Here is a 26,702-nt window from a genome sequence, read left to right on the forward strand (position 1 = left end):
AAGGGTTGTGACTCTTTGGAATGCCCTGCTCTAGAGAGCTGTGGAGGTGGGGGTGTTGGATGCATTCAGTGCAGTGGTAAGGCAAATTTCTGGATTAGAGGGAGCTGACAATTTAGCTTTAGATTAGTTTATTGTCAATAAGTCAGCTCACAGTAAATCAGAATCAAGTTTAATATCACCTGCATATATCGTGAAATTTGTTGTTATCTGGCAGCCATATGTTACAATACCAAATAATAAAAACTGTAAATGACAGTATATATTTAATTTATGACAGTACTTAAAAGTTTTTAAATATATATATATTTATTTAAGAAGTTAAATTAAATAAGTGGTGCAAAAAATTAGTGAGGTAGTGTTCATGGGTTCAAAGTCCATTCAGAAAATGGATGACTCGGCAGAAGCTGCTCCTGAATTGCTGAAAATATGTCCCCAGACTCCTGTACCTCCTCCCTGATGGTAACAATGAGAAGAGGGCATGTCCTGGGTGATGGGGTCCTTAACGATGGGTGCCTCCTTTTTGAGGCATTTCGCTCCTTGAGGATGTCCTGGATGCTGGGGAGGCTGGTGCCCCTGATAGAGCTGACTGAGCTCACAGCTTTCTGTGGATTATATCGATCGTGTGCAGTAGGTTCCCTTCCTCCCCCATACAAGAAGGTGATACAGCCAGTTAGAACATTCTCCATGTCATAGTATACTGTAAATAGAATAGCAGAATGTGGTAAACAGTAGTATGATCCTTAGGAAGGAAAATGCTCATAAGGCCAAAATCAGGTTAGTCATGAGCTCATTAAAGGGCAATAAGGTCTGTATCTTTTTCTTACGTTCTCATTGCTTGCCATTATTTTGAGCTATTTTCTTCGAGTCAACTCTCTGAGCAATTCCTACAAGGTTTCTGTTGCACATAATGACTACCAATGACCTTGAGCACTGTGGTAAAGTGAACCGTGGCCAAGGCTAACTGGGTTGCCAGTCTTGGCCCCTTGCTAACATACCCCACGACTGCAGAGCAAATCCATTCGTTCTTTGTTGCCAGAGTATTTGCCTCGGATTATCTTGCATTTCACAGCAAGTGTCTCAAATTAAAAATATGTTTGACGTTGCAGCCCGACATACGAATGAATATTTAAACTGTCAGCCAAAGCACTCCTGTCATCGTTTGTTTTCCTGGCAAGTTGTTTGGGGAAATTAGCGTGATGCTTTTGAGTGGCTTAGACGCAGAAATAAGGAAGAGTTTGGTTCTGAACGCAGTCAGGTTTTATTGACTTGTTGCCAGTTTAGCAACATTCTGTTTGGCTCCTGCAGCCACAGAGATTTTAATTGGTGAAAAGCTGGCTCCGTAGATGAAGGCTCCTACTTGACTCTAGTAGGGCTAAGAAGCCCAGCGAGTGTAGTGTGTTTTTGCCAATAATTACCCAGATTTCACTGTTTATTATATTCTGCATCAGAAAAATACCTCATGTTTTTGAATCAGCAGACAATTGTGTCTCCTACTGCCTCCCCTATTAATCAATTGTATAAAGGGCAAATTTTCCATTGTCATCATTGCTGTCATGATATCATTGCCCTCACAACACAAAGAATGCCTTGCCACCATAGGTCAAACCTTCAATGTTGACTGGAGGCAAATAGTGAGTACTTTCACCATTGGAAGCTCAAAGTTCAAAGCAAATTTATTATCAAAGTATGTATACCATATACATTTTCTTGTGGCAATAACAGTAAATACAAGAAGCAGAATAGAATCAATGAAAGGCCACACCCAACAGGTTGGACAATCAATGTGCAAAAGGCATCAAACTATGCAAATACAAAAAGGAAGAAAAATAATAAATAAGCAACATATATCGAGAATATGAGATGAAAAGTCCTCAAAAGTGAGTGAAGTTGAGTAACGTTATACCCTCTGGTTCAAGAGCTTGATGGTTGAGGGTAATAACTATCCCTAAACCTGGTGGTGTGGCTTCAAGGTGTGCAAGCAGCAAGAAGAGAGCAAGACCCAGGTGCTGGAGGTCTTTGATAATGGATGCTGCTTTCCTGCCACAGTGCTCCGTGTAGATGCGCTTATTGGTAGGGAGAGCTTTACCCATAATGGTCCATACCGTATCCACTACTTCTTGTAGAATTTTCCGTTCAAGGGCATTGATGTTTCCATACCAGGCCATGATGCAGTCAGTCAATATACTCTTACCACACATCAAGTTTCCAAGTTTTAGGTGACATGCTGAATCTTCACAAACTTCTAAGAAAGTAGAGGTGCTACCATGCTTTCTTTTTAATGGTGCTTACGTGACAGATCCTCTGAATTGATAACACCGAGGAATTTAAAATTGCTGACCCTTGCCACTTCTGATTTCCCAATGAGAATTGGGTCATGAACCTAGGTTTTACCGCACAGGATCAAAATAAGCTGCAGATAATGTAAGTTTAGTTAGCTCCATCATGGGCAGTAGCCTCCATTGTATCCAGGACATCATCAAGAAGCAATGCCTCAAAAAGGTAGCATCCATCATTTAGGACCCCCATCACCCATGTCATGCCTTGTTCTCATTGCTACCATCAGGAGGGAGGTACAGAAGCTTAAGGACACACACTCAATGATTCAGAAAAGGCTTCTTCCCCTCTGCCATCCAATTTCTGAATGGACATTGAACCTGTGAATACCTCCTCACTACTTTATTGTTCCTATTTTTGCACTATATACTTAATTTAACTATTATATATATATTTATTTATTTATACTTACTGTAATTCACAGTTTTTTTCTCTAGAAAAGGATCTTGTGCTTTCCTGGTGTATATGATGAGTAAACTGTTATTGGGCTTCCAGCCGGGTGCAGGTAGGGTGGAAACCCACATGAGGGAGCACAGGAAGTGTATCGGTTTGGGTTACCTGGAGAAATTGGGAGCAGCAGAACACTGCTATCGCAATGGCCATTGGATTGACTTCGAAGGCACAAAGCTACTGTGATGTGCCAATGGCTTTTGAGACTGCCTGGTAAAGGAAGCCATTGAAATAAAACTAGAGGAAAAGAGTTAACAAAGATGGTCTTGCTCCAAATAAGAACTGGAATTCAATTGTAAACAAGGTAGGAGAGCGGAAACCTAATTGAATGAGAGCTAACTAATCAGGAGGGATGGATGCCGGGTTACAAATATCACTGGATTAGATATGCCCAGGCATCATCCCTGATAAAGATGGCTGAGTTTGTCATCGAAACATCAGTTATAGTCGATACCCGTACCTGGTATGAAGCCCAAGAAGAGTTTATTCATTTTTTCTCTATTATTACGTATTACATTGTACTGCTGCCACAAAGACAAAAAAATTAGCAAGATATACCAGTGATATTAAAACTGATTCTGATTAGCTGCTGATAACTGTGAACCTGTCTGGGTAGACATCATAGTCAAGACTCTAGCTGTGCAAATGAATACCACATTACTGGTCATCAGAATCAAAGTCCATGGAATATATTGATATTTTTCTACATGTCTGTTCAGATAATGCATTACATTTGTTTAGTGGAGGTAAATATAACCTACCTAAAACCTGAAAAAAACTTATGACTACCATGGTTAAACAGTTCAAGGGGATATTTGGAACCCTTCAATGCATTCTAACCAGTCTTTTTAGAATTCCTCTTTGAGTCTCCTCATTTGATCATTCTTATTTATTTTTGTTGAAATTATTTGTACAAGTTATTGACAGTTCTCAAATATTTCTGAAGTTAGAGACTTTTAAAAATGATGAAGTGTCCCTGACAGCTTGCACAGCTGAGCAAGCTGGAGGTTGCTAGCCCTTTCAGGAGCATTTCAAGGCAGGGCTGTCTCAATGTGTCACTTGATGCCCTGTTACCACTCAGATCACACCGCTGGAAACTGCTGTTTCGAGCCAGTGAGGTGGGTGCACCGCATCTGGAACTGGTAAACACAGTCAGTTGGAGACTGTGAGTGGCAATTCAGGACATCGGGGCCTGGCAAGAAACATCTGGTGCAATGCATGTTAATCTTCCAACAGGATCAGTTGTGAATGTTCTACTGTTCTGCTTTAGCAAACTGGTAATAAATAACTAATGATAAACTGGCTGGTGTGAATGTGCACCCATTACTGTATAATATTACACTACTTCTTGCACTACATCTTATTAGTGTGAACTGGGAAATCTTGTAAATCTAGTAATCTTTGATTTGTAAATCTTGTACATCTTATTTTTAAGGTAATTTTTTTATTCTTTCTTACTTCTCTTCTAATATTTGTATATCTGTGTACTTGTAATGACACTATAATTTCTTTGGGATCAATAAAGTATCTATCATCACCATTATAAATAATTAATCAAATTAGATTCTTTAGTGACAATCTTGTTTTGGCCTCTATGAACATGTTACAACGAGCAACTGTCAATTCAGCTGCCATGTTGTGTTCTGAAATGGGTTGCTCTCTGAAAGTTCCAATCTGCTTTTAAATTAATTTCAAACATAATCAGCATTATTCAAGTCCATGGTTATCAGGTACCAAGTGAACAGATTCCCATTGGACCTCACTGAAATTGTCTAAGCACAACAGTTTAGAATATAGAACATAGATCAGTATTTGTGTTCTCCCAAATTTGTGCATTTATTATTTGTTTCCATCTGAATCACTCATCCTGACCTCAAAGAGTTTGTTGAGCTTATATTTATGTGTACCATCTCAATTGCAATATCTGAGTTAAATATTGAAAAGACTGAGGTGAATCTTCTTAGATTCAAGTGGAAGGTTAACTCAGTACACTTTTATACAACTTGAAGGTGTACTATCTGGAAGGTATTTAAGTTTTCAAGAACTAGTCTTTGTTTTGTAGAAGTTAAGCATCTTGAAAACACAGTTTTTGCTATGAAATTATTAAAATATATCAGCTATTCTCTGCATGCTTATAAATCAAGAATGTAATCCAAATAGTAAACGTAAGTAAAACAAAGTAAGGGACAGAAGGACCGTTTCTAATGTAGAAGACTTGGTCAATCTTCTTTCCTCGGTGCAGACAATGACTCCAGTGCAAAGAGTGCCCAGAATTGCAGCCATGTTTAAAAATAATTATATTCTCTTGCTTTGCCCCCTTGCTTTTCACTGAATGTAAATTCCATTATAAATGGAACAGTGTTTTTTTGCAACTTGATTCAAAGTCTTTCCTTTATATACTTTGTGCTACCATGACAAAGTTTCGTTAATGCATCAGAAAGTAGGTTTATAATTACAAGTAAATGTTTCCAATGCCAATGTCATGGCATCATGAATAAATCACTGGATCTTAAATACTTGAAAATGACTTTTCTTGTTTGGTTTACCAGGAGAAGATTTGTATAAATATGGAAAAAGATCTAATCAAAGCTATTTTCTTGCATCCAAAAAAAGTCACTTGGTTTTTTGAATATTCCACAAAGTATGTAAAGAAGTACAATTTTCAGAAACTCCAAGGATGATTAATTCAGTGTAATAGTAAGGCCTATTTTGAGTACACTCTGTGTTAAGATGAGCTCTAAAGGTCACTAAATCTCGATTTGTACTTAAGGGAATCCTGTTTATCGTTCTGCAGTCTTTCACACCAGTTCTGTTATTATTGGGGAAACTGTGCCAAAAAAACCTAGAACACGTACTCAGAAGCTTTGTGTCAAAGTTGGGAAAATTGATATTCTAACCTTAAAGATCAAGTAACCTGCTAAATCCTTGGGAATGTTAAATTGAGCGATGGTTTGCAAATGGTTTAAAGTGTGCTGGATGTGTCGACCCCAGGCTTTCTTATTTTAGATGGAGGAGGAGGAGGAGATATGGAAATAAAACTGAAATGGGATAATTACTGAGTATTCATAACCTGGCACACTGTTTATCACTGTCTGAGTTCAAATCCAGCAGTTCCTTCATTTCCCAGATATTCTGTTTTACATCAGTTTGACACTATTTTAAGCTAAACTTTTTTCAGGATAGGATTAGTAAACCATTTCTGCCTCTGAATGTTGGAAGCAAAGGGGATCATTTGACTCACAAAATGAATATATTGAAGGTTTTGTTCCAACTTAATGAACAGTAATGCAATTAATATTCCTGTGGAGACTCCACTTTGCCAGAGTGAATTTATACATTGGCCATGATAGTGTCAGCTTGTCTACTGCCAGTTCAGATTTAATGTTAGTAAAATGTTTTGATCTCTACTCCATTACGGCAGAGCCATAGGCATAGCCAATCTGCCCTCACTTGCACATGGCTCACTTTCCCCACCTGTAACTATAGGATTGGCAGCTGCAAATATTTGATGAACCTTGACAGGCAACCTAAGATATGGTGGGCTTGATTTGTAATTGACTTGATTGCTTGGATTTTTTTCCTCTGGCACATGGTGCCCCATTGGTTTTGCTCTTCATTGTGTGCTGCAGTGCTATTGCCTGCTACATTTTGTCTCAACTTTTTAATTTAAATAAAATGTTGCGGTGGTGGTGGGGGGGGGGGGGGTGACATTCGATGTAAATTGCAATGGCAAGACTTAATAACTTGTCCACGGCATTAGAATTGGCCAAGCGCCACACACAAAATGCTGGAGGAACTCAGCAGGCCAGGCAGCGTCTGTGGAAAACAGTCGACGTTTCGGACTGAGACCCTTCAGCAGGCCGGTGTAATTCTGCATTGCATCAGAGGAATCAATCAAATTGCTTAAGCATTACGTGCAACAAGAAAATATTGAGACCAACCACCAGAGAAGGAGAAACCCTGTGAATGAATTGGGTTCTTATCCTTGGCTGAACATGGCTTCAGAGATGGGCAACAAGATACAGCAGAGCAGAAAATCCCAAGCATCCAACTAAACTCATCCTTATGCCTTGCTATTATTGTTACAAAATATCAGGTGACCTGCTGGTGGGATGCACCAGTCAAAGTCCGCCAACTTATGGATAAACCCAAAGGCAGATCTGGTTGGGAATACAAGTGAGGATAGGCAGGCGGCCAACATTTTTCTGAGGAGCTCGGAGAGTCATCCCCATTTCTCCTGACTCCAAGAGAAGTTTGATTATGTACTAGAATCACTCTTTTGAGCAGTTTCCATGGATTCCTATATAATTGTTGTTTGGGTATCTAAACTCCAGAAGGCAGAGTCAATGCTTGTAATGTACGTGTCCATTTATCAACAGTGTTGTGTCCATTACTGACATGTCCATGATCATTCTGCACAGACCATGGAATCGTTTGGCGCACTGCCTATGTGAATGTTTAATGTTCGCAAAACAAGTTAAGATACACACACACAAAATGCTGAAGGTACTCAGGACAGGAATGAACAGCGTTTTGGGATGAGACCCTTCAGCAGAACTGGGAAAGACAGGGGAAGAAGCTTGAATAAGGTGGGGTAAGTGAAGGATTACAAGGAAGCAGGTGGATAGATGAGGCCAATTGAAGGGGAAGGTGGGTGCGTGGAGGAGTGGGACTAAATTAAGAAGCTGGAAGGGGATAGGTGGAAGTGATAAAGGGCTAATTGTTTAACAGCCTGAAAATGAGATCATCTAAGTCAATGTACCTTTGGATCAATCCATCTCCACAGTAAGCAGCTCCATGTTCGTGTTTCAGTTGTGGGGAAGGTTCACTGTCTTCCAAGCCCTTGGAAACTACAACTTGATAAGTGTACAAAGTGTTGGGCTTTACATCCCTGAGGAACATAAAAGAAAAGCAAATTAAGTGTACTTCGCCTTATTTATTTAAACACTTATTTTCTCATCTTCTGGATAAAGGCCACACTTTTATATATACACATTCACGTTGCATTCTGTACTGATACACAGAACAGTGCGTACATAGGGAACTATTCAAAAGAATGTCATGTTTCAAACTGGCATTGCAAATTCCAAAATTGCAAACAGAAGAGCTCTTTTACTTGTATACTTTTTTATCTTTTGATTTCTGCACTGTTTAGTCTTGAAGGAATCCACATCTGCATTATTACATTCCAGAGAAGTGTGGAGAGTTGGAAGGGGAGAGGAGGGAGTGCGAAGCATGTAGAAAGCAAATAAATGTTCAGGCATTTTGGTTTAGGACCTGAAAACAGAATGTTTATAGAAACAAAATTTGGAATCTATCTCCAGATGCTTGAAGCATTGTTTTGTACCATTAGTTGTCTCTTCTTGTAATTGCAAAGAAAACTAGTGACACCTTAAGTCTTTGGAAAGTGAATCCATTTGTTGAGTTCAAAAATTACGCAAAAAACTGAAAGCAGTTTTCCGAAAGTACAACTTCAGACAGCGATGGGCCTCTCAAAACTGGGCAGAGCTGTGAGTTAAACCTAATATTTATTTGCTGCCCTTTGTTTTGATAGATTTGTTATTAGAGAGCAGTGGTCAGCAAATTGCCTCATTTACCCCGACATTCAGGACGTTCTGCCTACAATTGATATTCAGAGCAGGCGAGAATGGACGTACAAATCTTGACATTTGTATTTGTAACCCATTCTTACAAATACAAGATTGTTCGAAGTCCAACTTTACATCATGGATTTTGAATTGAAACTTGTCTGGGGTTGATGGCCTTATTTTCAAAACAGCTGTAATCCTTCAAACATCATTTGCAGATGCTGTTTCTCCAGTTGTGGTTTTTTTTTGTCACACACTTTCCAGTTACAGTTTGGAGACGGTGAGGAGAACCAGATCGACAATACAGTTTGAAAAGTGGTGACTTAGTTGCAGCAATGCACCCCTTGGCACAAATGGGATTTTGGCAATACTTGCTGCATTGCAGACCTGCCTGAGCAACTAAGTGAGGTCACGTTGTATTGATGTTTCCCAAGTTGGATGGTTCTTGGGATTTGGTCTGACCTGAAGCTCCAGTTCATTCCACTGCGATTTTCATGATTTATGCCAGAACAATACAATGTATTTTGTAAACTCAATAGGATGTATTGTTCAAGCATATATCAGCAAAATGTGAGTGGAACGTTAGTTCTGTTTTCCTCTCTCCATGGAAGCTACCTGACTTGTTGAGTATCTCCTGCACTTTCTATTCTTATTTCAAAATCAAAGCACAGGGCAATGAGTATGTGGGAGGTGGTTGTAGGAATTGGTTCAATCAGATTCAAAAGGGCAACAATTATACCAGTGCCCGAGAGGAGCAGGGTGAGCTGCCTTCACGACTGCTGCCCAGCAGCACTCACATCTACAGTGGTGAAGTGCTTTGAGAAGTTGGTTATGGCTAGAATTAACTCTTGTCTCAGCACGGTGCTGTACCCACTTCAATTTGCCTATCGCCACAATAGGTCTAGAGCAGATGTAATTTCACTGGCTATTCATGTGGCCTTGGATCACCTGGACAATACAAATACCTATGTCAGGATGCTGTTTATTGACTACAGCTCAGCATTTAACACAGGACATTCCTACAGTTCTAATTGAAAAGCTCAAGAACCGGGGCCTCCATAGCTCCCTCTGCAACTGGATCCTAGACTTCCTAACTGGAAGACCACGATCTATGCGGACTGGAAATAACATCTCCACCTTGCTGACAATCAACGCTGGCACACCTCAGGGATGTGAGCTTCGCCCACTGTTCTGCTCTCTCTACACCCATGACTGTGTGACTAGGCAGAGCTTAAATACCACCCATAAATGCACCTATTGTTGGCAGAATTTCAGATTGCGATGAGAGTGCCAACAGGAGCGAGATATATCAGCGAATTGAGTGGCGTCACAGCAACAACCTTGCACTCAACGTCAGGAAGAATAAAGAATTGGTAGTGGACTTCAGAAGGGGTAAGATGAGGGAACACACACCAATTGCCATAGAAATGGAAAGAGTGTGCAATTTCAAGTTCCTAGATATCAATATCTCTGAGGATCTATCCTGGACCCAACATATCGATGCAGCTATAAAGACGCAACTATATTTCATTTGGAGTTAATGGAGATTTGCTATGTCACAAATTCTCACAAATCTCTACAGATGTACTATGGAGAGCATTCTAACTAGATGCATTATCGTCTGGTAAGGGGTGGGGGCTACTGTACAGGATTGAAAGAAGCTGCAGAGAATTGTACACATAGTCAGCTCCATCAAGGGCACTAGCTCCCATAGTATCTAGGACATCTTCAAGGAGTGATGCCTCAAAAAGGCAGCATCCATCATTAAGGTCCGCGCCCCCCCCCTCCCCCCCCCATCGGCCAGGTCATCCCTTGTTCTCATTGCTACCATCAGGAAGGAGGTACAGAAGCCTGAAGGCACACACTCAAAGATTCATGAACAACTTCTTCCTTTCTGCCATCCGATTTCTGAATGGACATTGAACCAATGAACACTATCTCACTACTGTTGTATTTCTATTTTTGCACTACTTGCTTAATTTAGCTATTTAATATACATATATATTTACTGTAATTCATGTTGCTTTTCTATTATTATGTATTGCATTGTACAACATATTTCACGATATATGCTAGTATGTTTAGCCTGAGTCTGAGTTAACCTTTTCAGTGCCAGCACAGTAGGATGGACTGAATCATCTCCTTCTGTATTCTGGGCAGACTCTGTGCTCAAAGAATGAAGAATATATTTGGGTGACAGCTTGGTGAGTTCCACTCTCCAAACAGTGCAACATCAGTACTCTGGCCTTCTTTAGGAAACTTAGTAAGATGAAAAAACATCAAATTTTATACAGTACCATTTTAAAATTGGGTCATGCTGAAATATGGAAATAAACTATTGTGGTTGTCATGAGTGCAGAATCAGGCAAAAACACTCTATTCTGCCTCTACTTTAACTCTGCAATTGCTCACAAGAGCCGGTGGGAGTTGAAATCATCTCTCATCCACAGTTAGGTATAGAAATTAGGTAGTGTAAAAGCAAAATAATCCCTTTTTTAATCTATGAGTTATGTACAGTCATAGAGACATAGGATACTACACATCTGAAACTGGCCTTTTGGCCTATCTAATCCATGCAGAATTATTAATCTGCCTAGTCCCATCAACCAGCATCTCGGTCATAGTTCCCGATACTCTTCCCATCCACGTACCTATCAAAATTTCTCCTAAATGTTGAAACTGAACCCACATCCACCATCTATGCTGGCAGCTCATTCCACCCTCTCAACACCCTCTGAGTGAAGACGTTCCCCCTCAAACAGTTCAGCTTTCTGCCATCTTTTGGATGAGGGTATTACCAGATATGGGTGGTGAAGTGGAGATACATCTTGGGCAAGGTGTAGCACCTGCTAAGGCACCCCCCCCCCCCAATTCCACTGATCAGGGTCATATGAAACCATGGGAGCTGGTGGTGGATGGTTGTATGAGCAGCTGATACATATCACAAGTCCTGGTTCCGTGACCACTGAGGCCAGACGGACAATCTCTGAAAAGTATTGATAATGGCTTGGGTCATATGTCATGTAAAGACACTGCCCAGAAGAAGACAATGACAAACCACTTCCTGCAGAAAAATTTGCCAAGAACAATCATGGTCTTGGATTGACCGTGATCGCCTACATCATATGACACAGCACATAATGATGATGTTAATTATTAGACGGGTGGGATGTGCTGGGAATTAATCAAAGCATCTAAATGATGAGGGTCAGGCAATATGCAGATCAGGATTTTGAAAGGGATCAATTTCCATGTGCTTGCAGCCCTTGACCTTCTTAGAATTAGAGATCACTTAAGATGCTACCAAATGATTCTCCCTGATATTGAGTGTTGGTAAGGAATTGGTTATACTCCACTGGTCCATTGTGTTTGTAGTACAACCTTGTACATCTTTATTTGTTCCACAGTGTATTCACACAACCTAATCACACAGCGTGCAATCCTCAGTGCAAGATTCCATTTTCAGGCACAACTGACATCACCAGCACCTGAGGCACCAGGTCTCAATATCTCCCTCATTGACACTCAAAAATACAGGAAATAGTCAATAATTTAAACCATCACCCAAGATTCTTTGTTAATGAAAGTCCCTTTAGTAAACATTCATCATCCTTATAGTGGCTTTCTTCAAAATTCCAACCCCTCTGGCATTTTTACTCTGAGCAACATTGCTAGTCATGTCACACTGACCCCTGCCCTTTTTTACAGAGATAACAATATTTAAGGAACAGTTATTGTCCATGAATTGATTTTTTTGACAGAAGTGTTCCAAAAACTCACAGTACTTAAACTACCAGGGGATTGTATTGTTTGCACCTACGTACATTGGGAGTTGTAGTTAAACTTGCTCAGATGCATAAAACCTTTGTATGTATTGTGGAAGTGTCTACTGCAATTTTTGAAATGGCTAAACCAGCCCATGAGTAAAAAGAATGATTCATCATAGGAGTTTCTGAATAAACAAATTACTTGCTTGCCAGCCAGATATTCCCGACAATGCAATTCCCCCATTTAGGGCCCCTCTACTAGCTGTGGTCAAATGTAGTTCTACGGATCATTCATCCACCCTATCAGCTACTGAAAGATGCTTCCACTGAGCTAAGTGACAATGCCGAGCTGATGCCAAGAACTGCAGACAAGCCGGTGACCTGTTCACCTGCCCTTTTCACTGAGTGGCTGGCTGTGTGCGGAACAATAAACAGCACTGTCTGATCGAAAGGCACAAGGAGCAAGCAGCAGATTGTTTTGCAGACGTTAGAGGATTTTTATAGTGTGAAGGAATGGGTGTGCTTTCCATCAAATATTCAAAGTGGACTTGGTTTGCATGGCAAAAGCTCAGTGTGAAGAAATTTCCTCCTGATGTCGCACAAGAAAGCTCCTCCCGTCTTCTATGCTGTACATTTGCCTGATTCCCTTTTCCCTTCTCCAGAAAGTGATGACTCTCATTGGCTATGGGCTGTGTAGGAGGGAGGGGTTAGATTGATCACGGTCACAAGAGATTCTACAGATGCTGGTAACCTTGAGCAACACACATAAAATTCAAACAAGTCAAGCAACATCTGTGGAGGGGAATAAACAGCTGATGTTTTGGGCAAAGACACTTCATCAAGACTTGATCATGGAGTAGGTTTGTGTAGGGTGGCACAACATCATGAACACCTACAGTGAGGTACAGTTCTGTGTTCTGTATAATATGGTATTCTCCACTCAAATCACTGACTGCAAATCGTAGAGTAGTTCAATCACAGTCCAGGGTGCTGGGCTCTAGATGATACAGATTTGTTCAGACACAGGGGCTCCAAACATACAGAATTCAAGACTTACTCCTTCTCCCTCAATTTCTCACGCACGAGGTCCAAGGATGTCTTTCTTCTGCTTCAGTTCTGTGGCTCTGGAGGTAGCTGATGAGTGGTTCACAACCAGATGGGGCAGGTGGATGGGTAATTGAGGGGTGGCCCATTTCTTCCTCCATTTACATTGGGATTTTGTGTGTTCACATTGAATTGGTCTGAGGTTCTCAATGAATGCTCCGTTTTGATCTCCTATGAGTCAGTGGGTGTGTTGCGCTTTTGCGAGGACTCTTTAAGAACATCCTTGAATTCTTTTTGTCTGTCCATTGGTAATCTCCTGCAGTGACAGGCACTATAATTGTACTCAGCCTAGTCCACTGTACAGGACATGTCCAAACAGACAATGTGCCTTATCTGGTGGACTGGGCTGAGTACAATTAGGGCTTCATTACGGTAAACATCGGACTGGAGGAACACACTGACATTCATTCATTTATTTATTCTGCTGTGGACTTGGAGGACATTGCATAGATGGTGTTACATCTCCAATGTATTGAGGTTCCAGTTGCAGGTAGCCCATTTCCTAGAAGTACCCAAGAGCATAGATCACTGTTGCCCTGTTAACCACAAACTTCGTGTTAGGTTTGATGTTTTGAACACTGCACATCATTCCTTAAACAACCAGAGGTTGTACTGGCAGTCAGGGCAGTGGTGAATTTCATCATCAGAATCTGCTGCAGCAGAGAAGTGCCTGCTGGCATATGGGAAGCAGTTCACACTTTGTAGAGGCTGCTTGTGGACCTTTGTAGTTGGAGAGCAGTGTTGTATAGTGCCGCAGGTTGGCAGATGATACTTGTTTCATAGACCTCTGCAACAAACTCCAGTGAAGGAGCTGACAATGGCTCAGAACTTGCCCTCTGAATGTATGCATACATGTGTTATTTGCATACTGTAAAACATTTGGGGTGACTTTGTTTCTGAAGTGAAGGGGTTAAACTGTAGCTCCCATTTGTCCTATAGATTCACTACATTCCTTTTGGAAGCTTGAAGGGGAAACTTGCAGCTAGAAGAATTAGGAAAATGCTGAGAAATAACATAAACTTGTGGTGCCCAGGGGTTCAGCCTCAGATCATACGGCACTTTATACTTAATTACGGGCAATTCAACTTATATCAGATCCAGGTCGCAGGAATGCTCTAATTTCTTATCATGTATATGCTGGCTAGTCACTTATTTTGTTTTAAAGTATAACCAGTCATTCCTAATATCACTTTGAGTAAACTCTGAGAATCTGTTTGCACTTACAGGATTCAACCCTGAAAGATGGTTCTAACATTCATTTAAAACCATATTGTTACTCCAGCTACCCTATCTCAGTTCTGTAACCCTCAAGGAAGGGTCTTGCCATCAATCCTGTTGAGTATTTCCAGCAATGCAGATTTCGTGCTTTTGTTCCCAAAAAAAGGTGCAAGAATAAACCTAGTCATAACAAATCAGTCAGTTTAACTTAAGTGATGAAGCAAGTTCCAGTAACAATAATCAGGGATCTAATTAGCAGGCTTTTTGACAAGTCTGGATTGATTAAGGAAAGCCAATGTCACTTTGTTGAAGGCAGAACATGCAACACTTCACTTGCGAGCCTTTGGGGGTCAGTTATTGCATCCGATGCTCCCAGTGCCACCTCCTCTACATGGGTGAGACCAATGTTGACTGAGCACCTTCACTCCAACTGCAAAAAGTAAGATTTCTGGATAGCCAGTCATTTTAATTCCATTCCCCATTCCCATTCCAACATATGGTCCATGGCCTCCACTACTGCCATGTTGAGGTTGGAGGAGCGGTACCTCATATTCTGTCTGGATAGCCTCCAACTTGATGGCCTGAACATTAATTTCTCTAAATTCCTGTAAGTTCATCCCTTTATCTCTTTATCCATTCCCAATTCTGTCTCCCCACTTGCCCCTTCTCTTCTTACCTGCCTAACACCTCCCTCTGGTGGCTCTCCTCCTTCCTTTTGCCATGGTTCACTCTCCTCTTCTATCAGATTCCTTCTTCTTCAGCCCTTTACCTTTTATATCTATCACCTCCCAGGTTCTCACTTCATCCTGCCCCACCCACCAACCTTCGACCTCACCAGACTTCACCTTTCACTTTTCAGCTTGTGCTCCTTCCCCTCCCCTCTCCATCTTATACTGGCTTCTTCCCCTTCCTTTCCAATCTGGATGAAGCGTCTCAGCCTGAAATATCTATTCTTTATTCCTTTCCATCGATGCTGCCTGAGCTGCTGTGTTCCTCCAGCATTTTGTGTGTGTAACTTAATAGTATTTTTGATGCAGGCAGAGGTGGAGATGTTGAGCAAAATAAAATTAAAAATTGCCACATTATAGGTTTGTTAGCAAGTTGAAGTTGGTGGGATTAAAAAAAAAGACAATAATGCTTACATTGACAACTAGCCAAGTAACAGGAAACAAGTGTGCTGGGAATCCCTTTTGAGACTGGAGGGAATTGTAAACAGAAATTTCCAAGTATTATTACAAAGAAAAAGAACATGAATACTGGAAGAACTCAACAGGTCTTTCAGCATTTGTGGAGGCAAAAGGTGTCATTGCTGGTTTTGGTCAAGATCCTGCATAACATCCTCATGAATGGTCTTGACCCTACATATCAGTTGACACTTTTTGGCTGCAGACTCGCTAAATTCTTCCAGTATTCCATTTTTTGTTATTCATTCCAGCATTTTCCCTGTCATTATTACTAGACCCTCCGTTTTATTTTACTCTATATTTTAATGATTCAGTGGAGAGAAGACACTTTCCAAATCTGCAAAAATACAGAATTTCTCAGAAGCTTGAGGGGAATGGTAATGGACTTCCGGGAGATGTAGATAGACTAATGGAGTGGGTAGATCAATGACTGATGAAGTTTCATGCTGAGAAATGCTAAGCATTATACTTTGGTTGGAAGAAAGAGACAATGGAAGCTGGGGACAACAATTTAATGGGTAGCAGACAGGGAGATATGGGGTATCTGTGCATCATTTGTTGAAAGTATAAAGTATGGTGCAAGAAAATTGATTTATAAAAGCACGTGCGATCCTGAACTAAATATGGACACATTTTCCTGGACATGAGTCCTGAAGAAGGGTCTCAACCCAAAACATCGACTGTTTATTCTTTTCCACAGATGTTGCCTGACCTGCTGAGTTCCTCCAGCATTCTGTATGTGTTGTTTTGGATTTCCAGCCTCTGCAGACTTTCTAAGGTTTACATTTTTACGGAGGTTATGATAAACCTTTACAAAATGCAACATTATCCACAGATGGAGTACTGTGTCCAGTTCTGCGCTCTGCACTTTAGGAATGATAGGGAAGTCCTACAGAGGGTGTAGTAGATATTGATTGGACAGTCCTAAGAATGAGGGACTTTGATCAGGTGGATAGACTGGAGATGCTGTATTTTTTCCAACTTGGAACAGTCAAGGTTGGGATGGGATGTGGTAGAGATATTTACAATAAAGTCTATAAAGATAGAATAGAAAACAAATGTTCATGTTGGCGGAGGGTCAAGAACTAGCACCCATCGAAAAAAAAGGTACTCAGCAATGAACCAAAAGTGATATGAGGACTGTTTTTCCACAAATGTTTGGGCCCCAGTGCACACTGCCAGGGGTAAAAGTGGAAACATTGAATTGTAACATAACTTCTAAAAGAATGTGCTGAGTATGTGGAGAGATAGATAGGTGGGATTTATTAAATCCTTCTCATATTGGTGTTATATGGACTCAATGGTCAAATAGCTCCTTTAGTCCTTTAACCATTTTGTAATTCTGCTCTTATTTTTGCACCACTATTTAGCATTTACTAATATCTATAATCGCAGTTTTGATGTGATTATTTTGTGTCCTCATATCAATAATATTTTGAGGAGCAGGGAGATTTGATGCTGCTTAGCACATCTCCTTGTGTCTTTAGGGCTGCTCATCTAACAATCTGCCTTTGACTGAAGACTAAAACCAATTCTTTTATTGAGACACTTCAGTCTGAATGGAGCATTAACACAAATGCCATGTATTTCAGCATTTGGCTTTTTATTCTGTGCCCTGCACCTGTGTCAGAAATCATATATCGGACTCCAGCAATAAACAATCCAACAGTATTTTGAAAGTCCCTTGTAAACTTGCTGCAGAATGTACAGTTTGATTTGGTAGGGCAATGGAAAGCGTGTACCATTGAAAGTACTCTTTCTATTGCTTAGCCCCCTGCTGGACTTGCTTTATACTTAAGTACATCTCCAATACCATACTCAAGGCTGTTTTCACCTCTTCTATTGGCCGAATCAAAGGTGGTGACAAATTAGCATATAGAAGGGTGATTAAAAATCTGACTGAATGGTGCCACAACAACAACTTCTCACTCAATATCAGCAAAAACCAAGGAGCTAATTATTGACTACAAGAGGAGGAAACCAGAACTCCAAAAGCCGGTCCTCATCAGGGGATCAGAGATGGAGAGAGTCAGCAAATTTAAATTCCTTGGCATTATTATTTCAGAGGAACTGTCCTGGGTCCAACATGTAAGTGCCATTATAAAGAAGAAAGGGCAGTACCTCTACTTTCTCGGAAGTTTGCAAAGATTTGCCATGTCATCTAAAACTGCCAAGCTCCTATAGATGCACTGAGGAGAGTATACTGACTGGTTACATCATGACCTGGTATGGATACACCAATGCCCTTGAACAGAAAAACTTACAAAAAGTAATGGATACAGCCTAGTTCACCACAGGTAAAGCCTTCCCCACTACTCAGCACATCTACCAGGAGCACTGTCACAAGAACGCATTGGAAGGACTCTCAGCATCCAGGTCATGCTGTCTTCAAGAGGGAGGAACCAGGAGCCTCAGGTTCCACACCACCAAGTTCAGGATTAGGTATTACCCCTCAATCATCAGGCTCTTGATCCAGAAGGGATTACTTCACTCACCCCAGCACTGAACTGATTTCACACTTAGGTGCTCACTTTCAAAGACTCTGCAATTCATGTTCTCAGCTTTTAGTATTTATTTATTTATTATTATTATTTTGTATTTGTTCTCTTTGCACATTGTTAGTCTGTCTTTGCTGAGTGCAGTTTTCATTGATACTACTGTGTTTCTTTGTATTAATTTACCGTGAATATTCACAAGAAAACAAATCTCAGGGTAATATATGGTGACATATATGTACTTTGATAATAAATTTACTTTGAACATTCAACTTGGAGATGGATTCGAAAACACGGTAAAAGATTTAAGTCTTTTTTTAATGGGTTTACGTGCAATAAATGGCTGGCAGTGAGTTGTAATGTGTTAAGTCAATAAAGCAGAACATGTCAAAAGTGATGTGAGAGTGAGGTTTGGACATTTCGTAAACATCAGTAGAGCCCCAAGATTGAATTAGACTCCTAAGCTCCCTGCCAGACACTTGTTATTCTTTATAATATATACTGTGTCTAGTTTATTTAAGTTTGTCGTTTACTATTTTTAGATAGATAGAACGAGAGCCAGGAGTGGAGATACTGAGTTGGAGATGAAAGACTAACGCTGCTTTGTGTATCATTAGAAATTAGTTTGCAGTTGGGATTGACGTAAAAGCAGGGATAAATCTCCTTAATCTGACTCTCGTGCCTGGTAGAATGGGGCAAAACTCCAACCAGTAAAACCAATGCTTCACTAGTAAATCTACTTGGGTTAAGGTGCAGTAGCTGAGTGGAAGGCTGTGGTATATTATGTTGCCAGAAGCCAGGGAAGCAATATCCACTGCCAGTAATAATCGTGCTCAGATTGCATTTCACAATTCAGTTAGTTTTCTACACATACCCATGCAGGCATAAGGTAAGAGTATTTTGGACAGGTCTGGAAAAGCAGCTCCAGCAGGCTCCTGGTGGGTTAAATTTGACTTGACACATGGACAGAATTGGGACTGTGACCCTCATGAGTTTTGACATCTCACTGGATTCTTGGCTGCCGGTGACATCCTTCAGATCAGCATTGGCTGATCAGAAACAATGGGAAGTGGCATGAGGGTTGGAAGAAAGGAGGAGAGGTATTGAAAAGGGGTAGTAGTAGGCAATGGAAGAAAGGTGGTAAGTTTGGAGGAGAGAGGGGTGTTGGTGGAAGTGGGATGGTGGGAGGCACTGATGAGGGACATGGTGATGTGACGGGGGGAACATTGATAGAAATAGGATGGTGGGGATTGATGAGAAGAGGGGTGGTGAATGGGGGATAAGGCCTGGGGTAGAAGTTGGGTGTGGGAAATATCAGAAAGAGAGGTGATGGTTGGGTGAAAGGGGGATTGGGATGGGTGGACTGCTTGGGTAATGATAAGAGAGGACATAATTGGGAAAGAGGATCAAGGTAGTGGAGGGAAAGAAATGGGGTAGAGGTGGTGATCAGTGGTTGGGGAGTGAACTAACAGAAATTATTGTTATAGGACCAAGAAAGTATTGGCAACAGTGAAGCATTCTTGCTGCCTATGATTCCATCAATGATATTCTAGCCATGATTCTATTCAGTGGTGAGTGCCAGTACTAGATCTGGCATACTCCTTAGCCTTGCCTTTACATAGACAACAATTCTATAAATGAGCTTTAAATAGGCATTAGGCCTTGAGTGTCTATGTACAGTACATATTTATTGTCTGTTTCAGGCACAGGTCTTCTTACCTTTTCAAGTCTGATTAGTCTGATACACACTTAAAATAGGCCTTAGCTTAGAACTGTTATAAATGATATGTGGCGCCCAACAAAGGTGAAAGGAAGATGCTAGTTCTGGTGCTCCTGGTGCGGCCTCCCGTATATCAGTGAGACCGTACGTAAATTGGAAGACTACTTCACCGAGCACCCATGCATCCATCGGCCAGGAAAAGTCGGATCTCCCGGTAGTCACCCATTTCAATTCTACTTCCCATTCTCATTCCAACATGTCAATCCATGGCCTCTACTACCATGATGAGGCCACAGTCAGGTTGGAGGAGCAACACCTTATATTCCATCTGGGTAGCCTCCAAACTGATGTCATGAACATCAATTTCTCGAACTTCTGGTAATTACCACCTTCGCCATTCCCCATTCCTGTTTCCCTTTCTCTCCTATCTATTTAACTGCCGAGCACCTCCCTCTGGTGCTCCTCTTCGTTCCCTTTATGTCATGACCTTCAACCTTCTCCTATCAGATTCCCCATCCTCCAGCCCTTTATCCCTTTCATCAATCAACTCCCCAGCTCTTTACTTCACCCCCCCCAGTTTCACTTATCACCTGCCACCTTGTACTTCTTCCTCCCCCCCCCCCCCCACCTTCTTGCTCTGACTTCTCAACTGCTTTTCTAGTCCTGATGAATGGTCTCGGGCTGAAATATCAACTGTTTACTCTTCTCCAGGGATGCCAACTGACCCGCTGAGTACCTCCTGCATTTTGTGTGTTTTGCCTTGGATTTCCAGCATCTGCAGACTTTCTCGTGTTTGCGATGCTGGTTGTGTCTCTGTTTTCAACTCAGAATGAGTCAACATCTGTTTAATCCCAGACTGACATTTGCATCATCACTCTATATCACCGTCTATATTGGCTATAAATAATTGAGAGTTTAATACTGTCAGCCTATAAGAATTGAAGTACATTAATTTTATGGAGGGCCCCCTTTGACCTTAATCCCAGCATGTACACACACAGTCTTCCCGTAGTGTCTATTGCCCAGGGATAGCAATGGAAACAGTTACTGATCGTTTACTGGAATGTCTTGAGCTGTTTCTACAAAACTGCAGCTGGAACTTTTTGGAACTGTTCAGACCACTGAGAGCTTCAGGAGTACCTGACCTTAACATCGAGAACAGGCAGCCCAGTGGGTTGATTTCTTCAGTGCATGTAAAAATTTTACATGTTTGTCAAGCATTTTAACGGAAATATTAAAAAAAACTGGCAAATGCAACTATGCATTTAGAATTGCGAAGTGGGCAATTTTCCATTCTCGTTCTGCGCCATCCTTCGGCAATTGGCCGCTCACTATATTGCATTGCCATTCATTGTGTATGGATCTTGAGTGCTGAGTATTCCTCAACCAGTTTATCTTGGCAGCAGACTCTTTTCAATTCCCTTCGCCTTCATTGTGAAAATTTCCCATAAGACAGATTAAAGAATGTGCTGAGCAAAAAACAGATAAAAATTAGATAGTGAGGACTCAAGGAATTTACTAGAGAAAAAATAAATACTGCTTAGCTTATGGTAGTGGAGTGTGTTAGGACATGTTTGCCTTTTCTTTCCTCCAGGTGCAAGATTCCAGATGAAAACTCCCTTCGGTACTAAGGTATTGCATGCAGTTCTGGTTGTGGCACCAATAGGAAGGATGAGATGGCACTGGAGTAGGTGCAGAGGAGATTCACCAGGATGGTAACTTTATTGGAACAAAGACAGATTCCGTATGCAGCCTTGTTTTTTAGTTCTTGAGTGGAGGATGCTGGAAATTGGAATTGGTTTATTATTGTCATATGTGTTGAGGTACAGTGGAAAGCTTCACACACAAAATGCTGGAGGAACTCAGCTGGTCAGGCAGCATCTATGGAAAAGAGTACGGTCGATGGTTCAGGCCGAGACCCGTCATCAGCATTGGAAAGGAAGGAGAGATGTTAGAGTAAGAAGGGAGTAAGTGGGGGGAGAGGAGGAAGAACTACAAAGAGGCAGGTGATAGGTGAAACAGTGAGAAGGGGAGGGAGTGAAGTAAAGAGTTGGGAAGTTGATTGGTTAAAGAGATAAAGGCTGGAGAAGGGGGAAATCTGATTGGAGAAAAGTTTGTCATTCACACTGTTCCTACAGATCAAATACTGTGCATTGAGATGGTACAAGGTAAAACAATAACAGTGCAGACAGCTACAGAGAGGGTGCAGTGCAGGTAGGCAATAAAGTGCATGGTCATAATGAGGTAAAGTGTGAGATCAAGAGTCTATCTTATTGTACCAAGATCTGTTAGGACGATGAATATGATTATTCAATAATTTTATTAAAGCAGGGTAGAAGCTGTCCTTGATAAGGTAGAGATGCACAAAATGGTGAAGGGATTAGATAGGGTTGGATAGTAAAAATCTTTTTCCTGTGCTGGAAGTTTCAAGGATGAAGGGAATAGGTTTAAGGTGAGTGGTAGGAGGATCCCTCATGACATTGAAGAAGCATCTGGAGTAGACACTTACTTGAAGCTCCAAAGCACAGACGGTAATTTGAATAAATGGGATTAGATTCTTGATTAGTCAGGGCATGAAAGGATATGGGGAGAAGGCAGGAGATTGGGGCTGAGAAGGAAAATGGATCGGCCATGATGAAATGGTGGAGCAGACTCGATGTGTCAAATGTCCTCATTCCGCTCCTGTGTCTTATGGTCTAGTGGTCTAGGGTTGCAGGGTACAACAGGTGCATGGACATGCACATGGTGGGCTGAAGAAATTGTTTATATGCTGAATGAATGTATCACAGTCCATTCAGAAGAATTTGGGCCACGATTGGACAAATGCCCTACACCGTGTTACATAAATCCCAACTTTATATTGGTACACTGGGGTGTTCCTTCACCTCAGTTATAGTAGGGAAGAGTAGATGTTATTTGCCTTGAGGGATTGCTCCATGACACATGAAACTGCATACCAACGAATTCTGTTTTCCACCAACAGATATTCTTGCCTTGATGACAATAGGCATTGAAAAGAATTTCCACCTAATTTTGTTTTACTCCATGCTGTATACAATTGCCTGCTCTGAGAAGAATTGAATGTAACCAAGGGCTAGGAGCTGTGTGTTCCCCTTGTTCTCAAATCCCCTGGTAAGGGATCAACAATGTTTCCCTCTGTCTCAATATCTCCTGCTCTAAGTCTTTTATTCCTTCCCCAAACACACCATTCCTCTGATTCTGGCCTCCTGTGGAATCCCTCCAACAAGTTCGACAGCAGTGGCCTCATCTTGGTCCAGATTCAAAACACCCTCTCTAATCATCTCCTGGCTCTCTGCCTCTCTTTTTCTTTCTGCAACGCTGCTCTCTCAAGATAACCTTACAAGACTGCCTGTGTAGTTTAGTCTCCTCTACATTACCGTGCATATAAAAAGTATTCACCCCCCCCCCTCCGTTTGGAAGTTTTCCTGTTTCATTGTTTTACAACATTGAGTCAGAGTGGTTTTAATTTGGCTTTTTTAACACTGATCAGCAGAAAAAGATTTGTTTGTGTCAAAGTGAAAACAGATCTGTACAAAGTGATCTAAATTAATTACAAATATAAAACAAAATAATTGATTGCATAAGTATTCACACCCCCCCCCCTTTAATATGACACACCAAATCATCACTGGTGCAGTCAATTGGTTTTCAAAGTCACATAATTAGTTGAATGGAGATCTGTGTGCAGTCAAGGTAGTTCAATTGATTGTAGTAAAAATGCACCTGTATCTGGAAGATCCAACTGCTGGTTAGTCAGTATCATGGCAAAACTTACACCATAAAGAAAAAAGAACACTCAAGCAACTCTGCGGAAGGGTTATTGAAAAGCACAAGACAGAAGATGGATACAAGAAAATTTCCAATCCACTGATACAATTCCAATCCCTTGGAGTACAGTTAAGTCAGTTATCAAGAAATGGAAAGGTTATGGCACAGCTGTAAATCTGCACAGAGCAGGCTGTCCTCAAAAACTGAGTGACCATGCAAGAAGGGGTTTATGAGGGAGGCCATCAAGAGACCTATGACAATTCTGGAGGAGTTACAAGCTTCAGTGGCTGAGATGGGAGAGACTGCACAGACAACAACTGTTTCCTGGGTGCTTCACCAGTCGCAGCTTTATGGGAGAGTGGCAAAGGGAAAGCATCTGTTGAAAAAATCTTCATGAAATCTCAGCTAGGGTGTGTCAGAAGGCATATAGAAGACTCTGAAGTCAGCTGAAAAATGGTTCTATGGTCTGATGAAACAAAAATTGAGCTTTCTGGCCATCAGACTAAACACTATGTTTGGTGTAAGCCAAACACCACACATCATCAAAAACGCACCATCCCTACAGTGAAGCATGGAGGTGGCTGCATCATGCTTTGGCATACTTCATTGCAGCAGGCCCTGGAAGGCTTGTGAAGGCAGAGGGTAAAATGAATGCAGCAAAATACAGGGAAATCCTGGAAGAATACCTGATGTAGTCTGCAAGAGAACTGTGACTTAGGAGAAGATTTGTCTTCCAGCAAGTCAATGATCACAAACATAAATCCAAAACTGCACAGGCATGCCTTAAAAACATGCCCTGGAGTGGCCAAATCAGAGTCCAGACCTCAACCCAATTGAGAATTTGTGACTAGACTTGAAAAGGGCTGTTCACACACGATCCCCAGACAGAACTTGAGCAGTTTTGTAAAGAAGAATGGGGAAAAATTGCAGTGTCCAGATGTACAAAGCTGGTAGAGACCTATCCACACAGACTCAAGGCTGTAATTGCTGCCAAAGGTACATCTACTAAATACTGACTTCAAGGGGGTGAGTAATTATGCAATTGATTATATTTTTAATAATTGTAATAAATTAAGACCAATTTGCAGAAATTTGTTTTCTCTTTGTCACGAAAGAGTCTTTTCTGTTGATCAGTGTCAAGAAAGCCAAATTAAATTCACTGTGATTCAATGTTGTAAAACAATAAAACATGAAAATTTCCAAGAAGGGTGAATACTTTTTATAAGCACTGTATATTGATTATATCTCCATATAGCAGCTTAACAGAACCTCTTTAAGAAAGTTTTTGCAAAATGTGAGTCATTATTGATGCCATCTATTCTTCCTTTCTCTCTTCTGCCAGTTGAGAAGTACCTAAAACTAGGTTTAATATTTCTTCTGCTTAATCAGAACATGATATGCCCAAGCTATGCAAGAGAGTTAATGACAGAACATCATTTTGTGCTTTAACATTGGCTGTACAGTTCAGCAATGCTGTACAATAGTCTGCAACGTTGCAGAATTTCTATTGTCAGTGTTGACTTTGTTAAAGCCAAAGCTGTTTCTGTTCTGCTCAGCTCAGCTACACACTATTTCAGTTACTTGAGTCATTATGGTTCTGATTTAGAAAGACAGAGACTTGACATAATGGACAGAGGAAATTATTTAACTGTTAATCCAACTTTAAGACTTAGTATCATACACTCAGTGACTTTGTGTATCTAATAAAGTGACTACTGAACGTATGTTTGTGGTCTTCTGCTCCTGTAACCTATTCACTTCAAGGTTCGACATACTGTGCATTCAGAGATGCTTTTCTGCACACCACTGTTGTATTGTGTGGTTATTTGGGTTACTGTCATCTTCCTATCAGCTTGGACCAACTTGATCATCCTTGTCTGACCTCTCTCATTAACAAGGTGTTCTCTTCCACAGAACTGCTGCTCACTAGATTTTTTTTTGGTTTTTTTCACTACTTTCTCTGTAAACTCTGGAGACTGTTGTGTATCAGAATCCAAGGAGATCAGCAGTTTCTGAAATACTCAAACCACCCCATCTAGCACCAACAATCATTCCACGGTCAAAATCACTTAAGTCACATTTCTTCCTCATATTTCTGTTTGGTCTGAACAACAATTAACTTCTTGACCATGTCTTTGTACTTTTATGCATTGAGTTGCTGCCTCATGGATTGGCAGGGTCTCTGACACTGAGTCTGCTGCTATGGCTCAGAAGAGCAGAGAGATGAAGAGGAATGCAGAGCTGATAGGAGATTCCTTAGCTAGAGGAACAGGGTCGAGGTTCTGTGGGCACGATAGAGTCATCAAAATGGTATGTTGCCTCCCTGGTGCCAGGATCAGATGCATGGCATTCTCAAGGGTGAGGGTGAGCAGCCAGAAGTTTAGGTGCATATTGGCACCAATGACATAGGTGGACAAGGTGAGGAGGTCCTGAAGAGAGATTTTAGAGACCTAGGTAGAAAACTGCAGGACCTCCAGGGTAGTAATCGCTGGTTTCCTGCCTGTGCCACGTGCCAGTGAGGATAAGAATAAAATGATTTAGCAGCTGAATGTATGGCTGAGGAACTGGTTCATGGGGCAGGGGTTTAGATTTATGGATCATTGGGATCTATTCTAGGGAAGGTATGACCTATACAAAAGGGTCAGGTTACACCTGAACTGGAAAGAGGGGGAAGAAGTGGTCCAATATCCTTGTGGGCAGGTTGGCTCGGGTTGTTTGGGCAGGTTTAAACTAATTTGGCAGGGGGATGGGAACCAGAGTGGTAGGGCTAAAAAACTGCAAGGGTAAAAAGACCCTGATGGGAGTTATATACAGACCCTCAAACAGTGGCAAAGATGTGGAGATAGAAAATGCATGCCAAAAGGGAAATATTACAATAGTCATGGGAATTTCAATATGCAGATAGATTGGGAAAATCAGGTTGGTGCGAGATTCCAAGAGTTGGAATTGCTAGAATGCCTACGAGAAGGTTTAGCCCACTCAAGGATCAGGTATACTGGATAGGGTGTTGTGCAATGAGCCAGATTGATTAGAGAGCTTAAGGTAAAAGAACC

The 26,702-nt window shown here is 41.1% G+C and overlaps 1 protein-coding gene across 5 annotated transcripts in view; it reads right to left on the reverse strand.

Annotated features, from left to right (window-relative positions):
• The window catches only part of LOC140731040 (pappalysin-1-like), a 362,759-nt gene that overhangs the window by 243,796 nt on the left and 92,261 nt on the right, over positions 1 to 26,702 (reverse strand). For all 5 annotated transcript variants that reach the window (XM_073052237.1, XM_073052236.1, XM_073052240.1 and 2 more), the window contains exon 8: positions 7,547 to 7,675. In XM_073052237.1, coding sequence (XP_072908338.1) covers positions 7,547 to 7,675 — 129 coding nt within the window. The remainder of the gene's footprint in view (positions 1 to 7,546; positions 7,676 to 26,702) is intronic.

The sequence above is a fragment of the Hemitrygon akajei genome, chromosome 7 (assembly GCF_048418815.1).
Source record: "Hemitrygon akajei chromosome 7, sHemAka1.3, whole genome shotgun sequence".
In the NCBI taxonomy this organism is placed as follows: Eukaryota; Metazoa; Chordata; class Chondrichthyes; order Myliobatiformes; family Dasyatidae; genus Hemitrygon; species Hemitrygon akajei.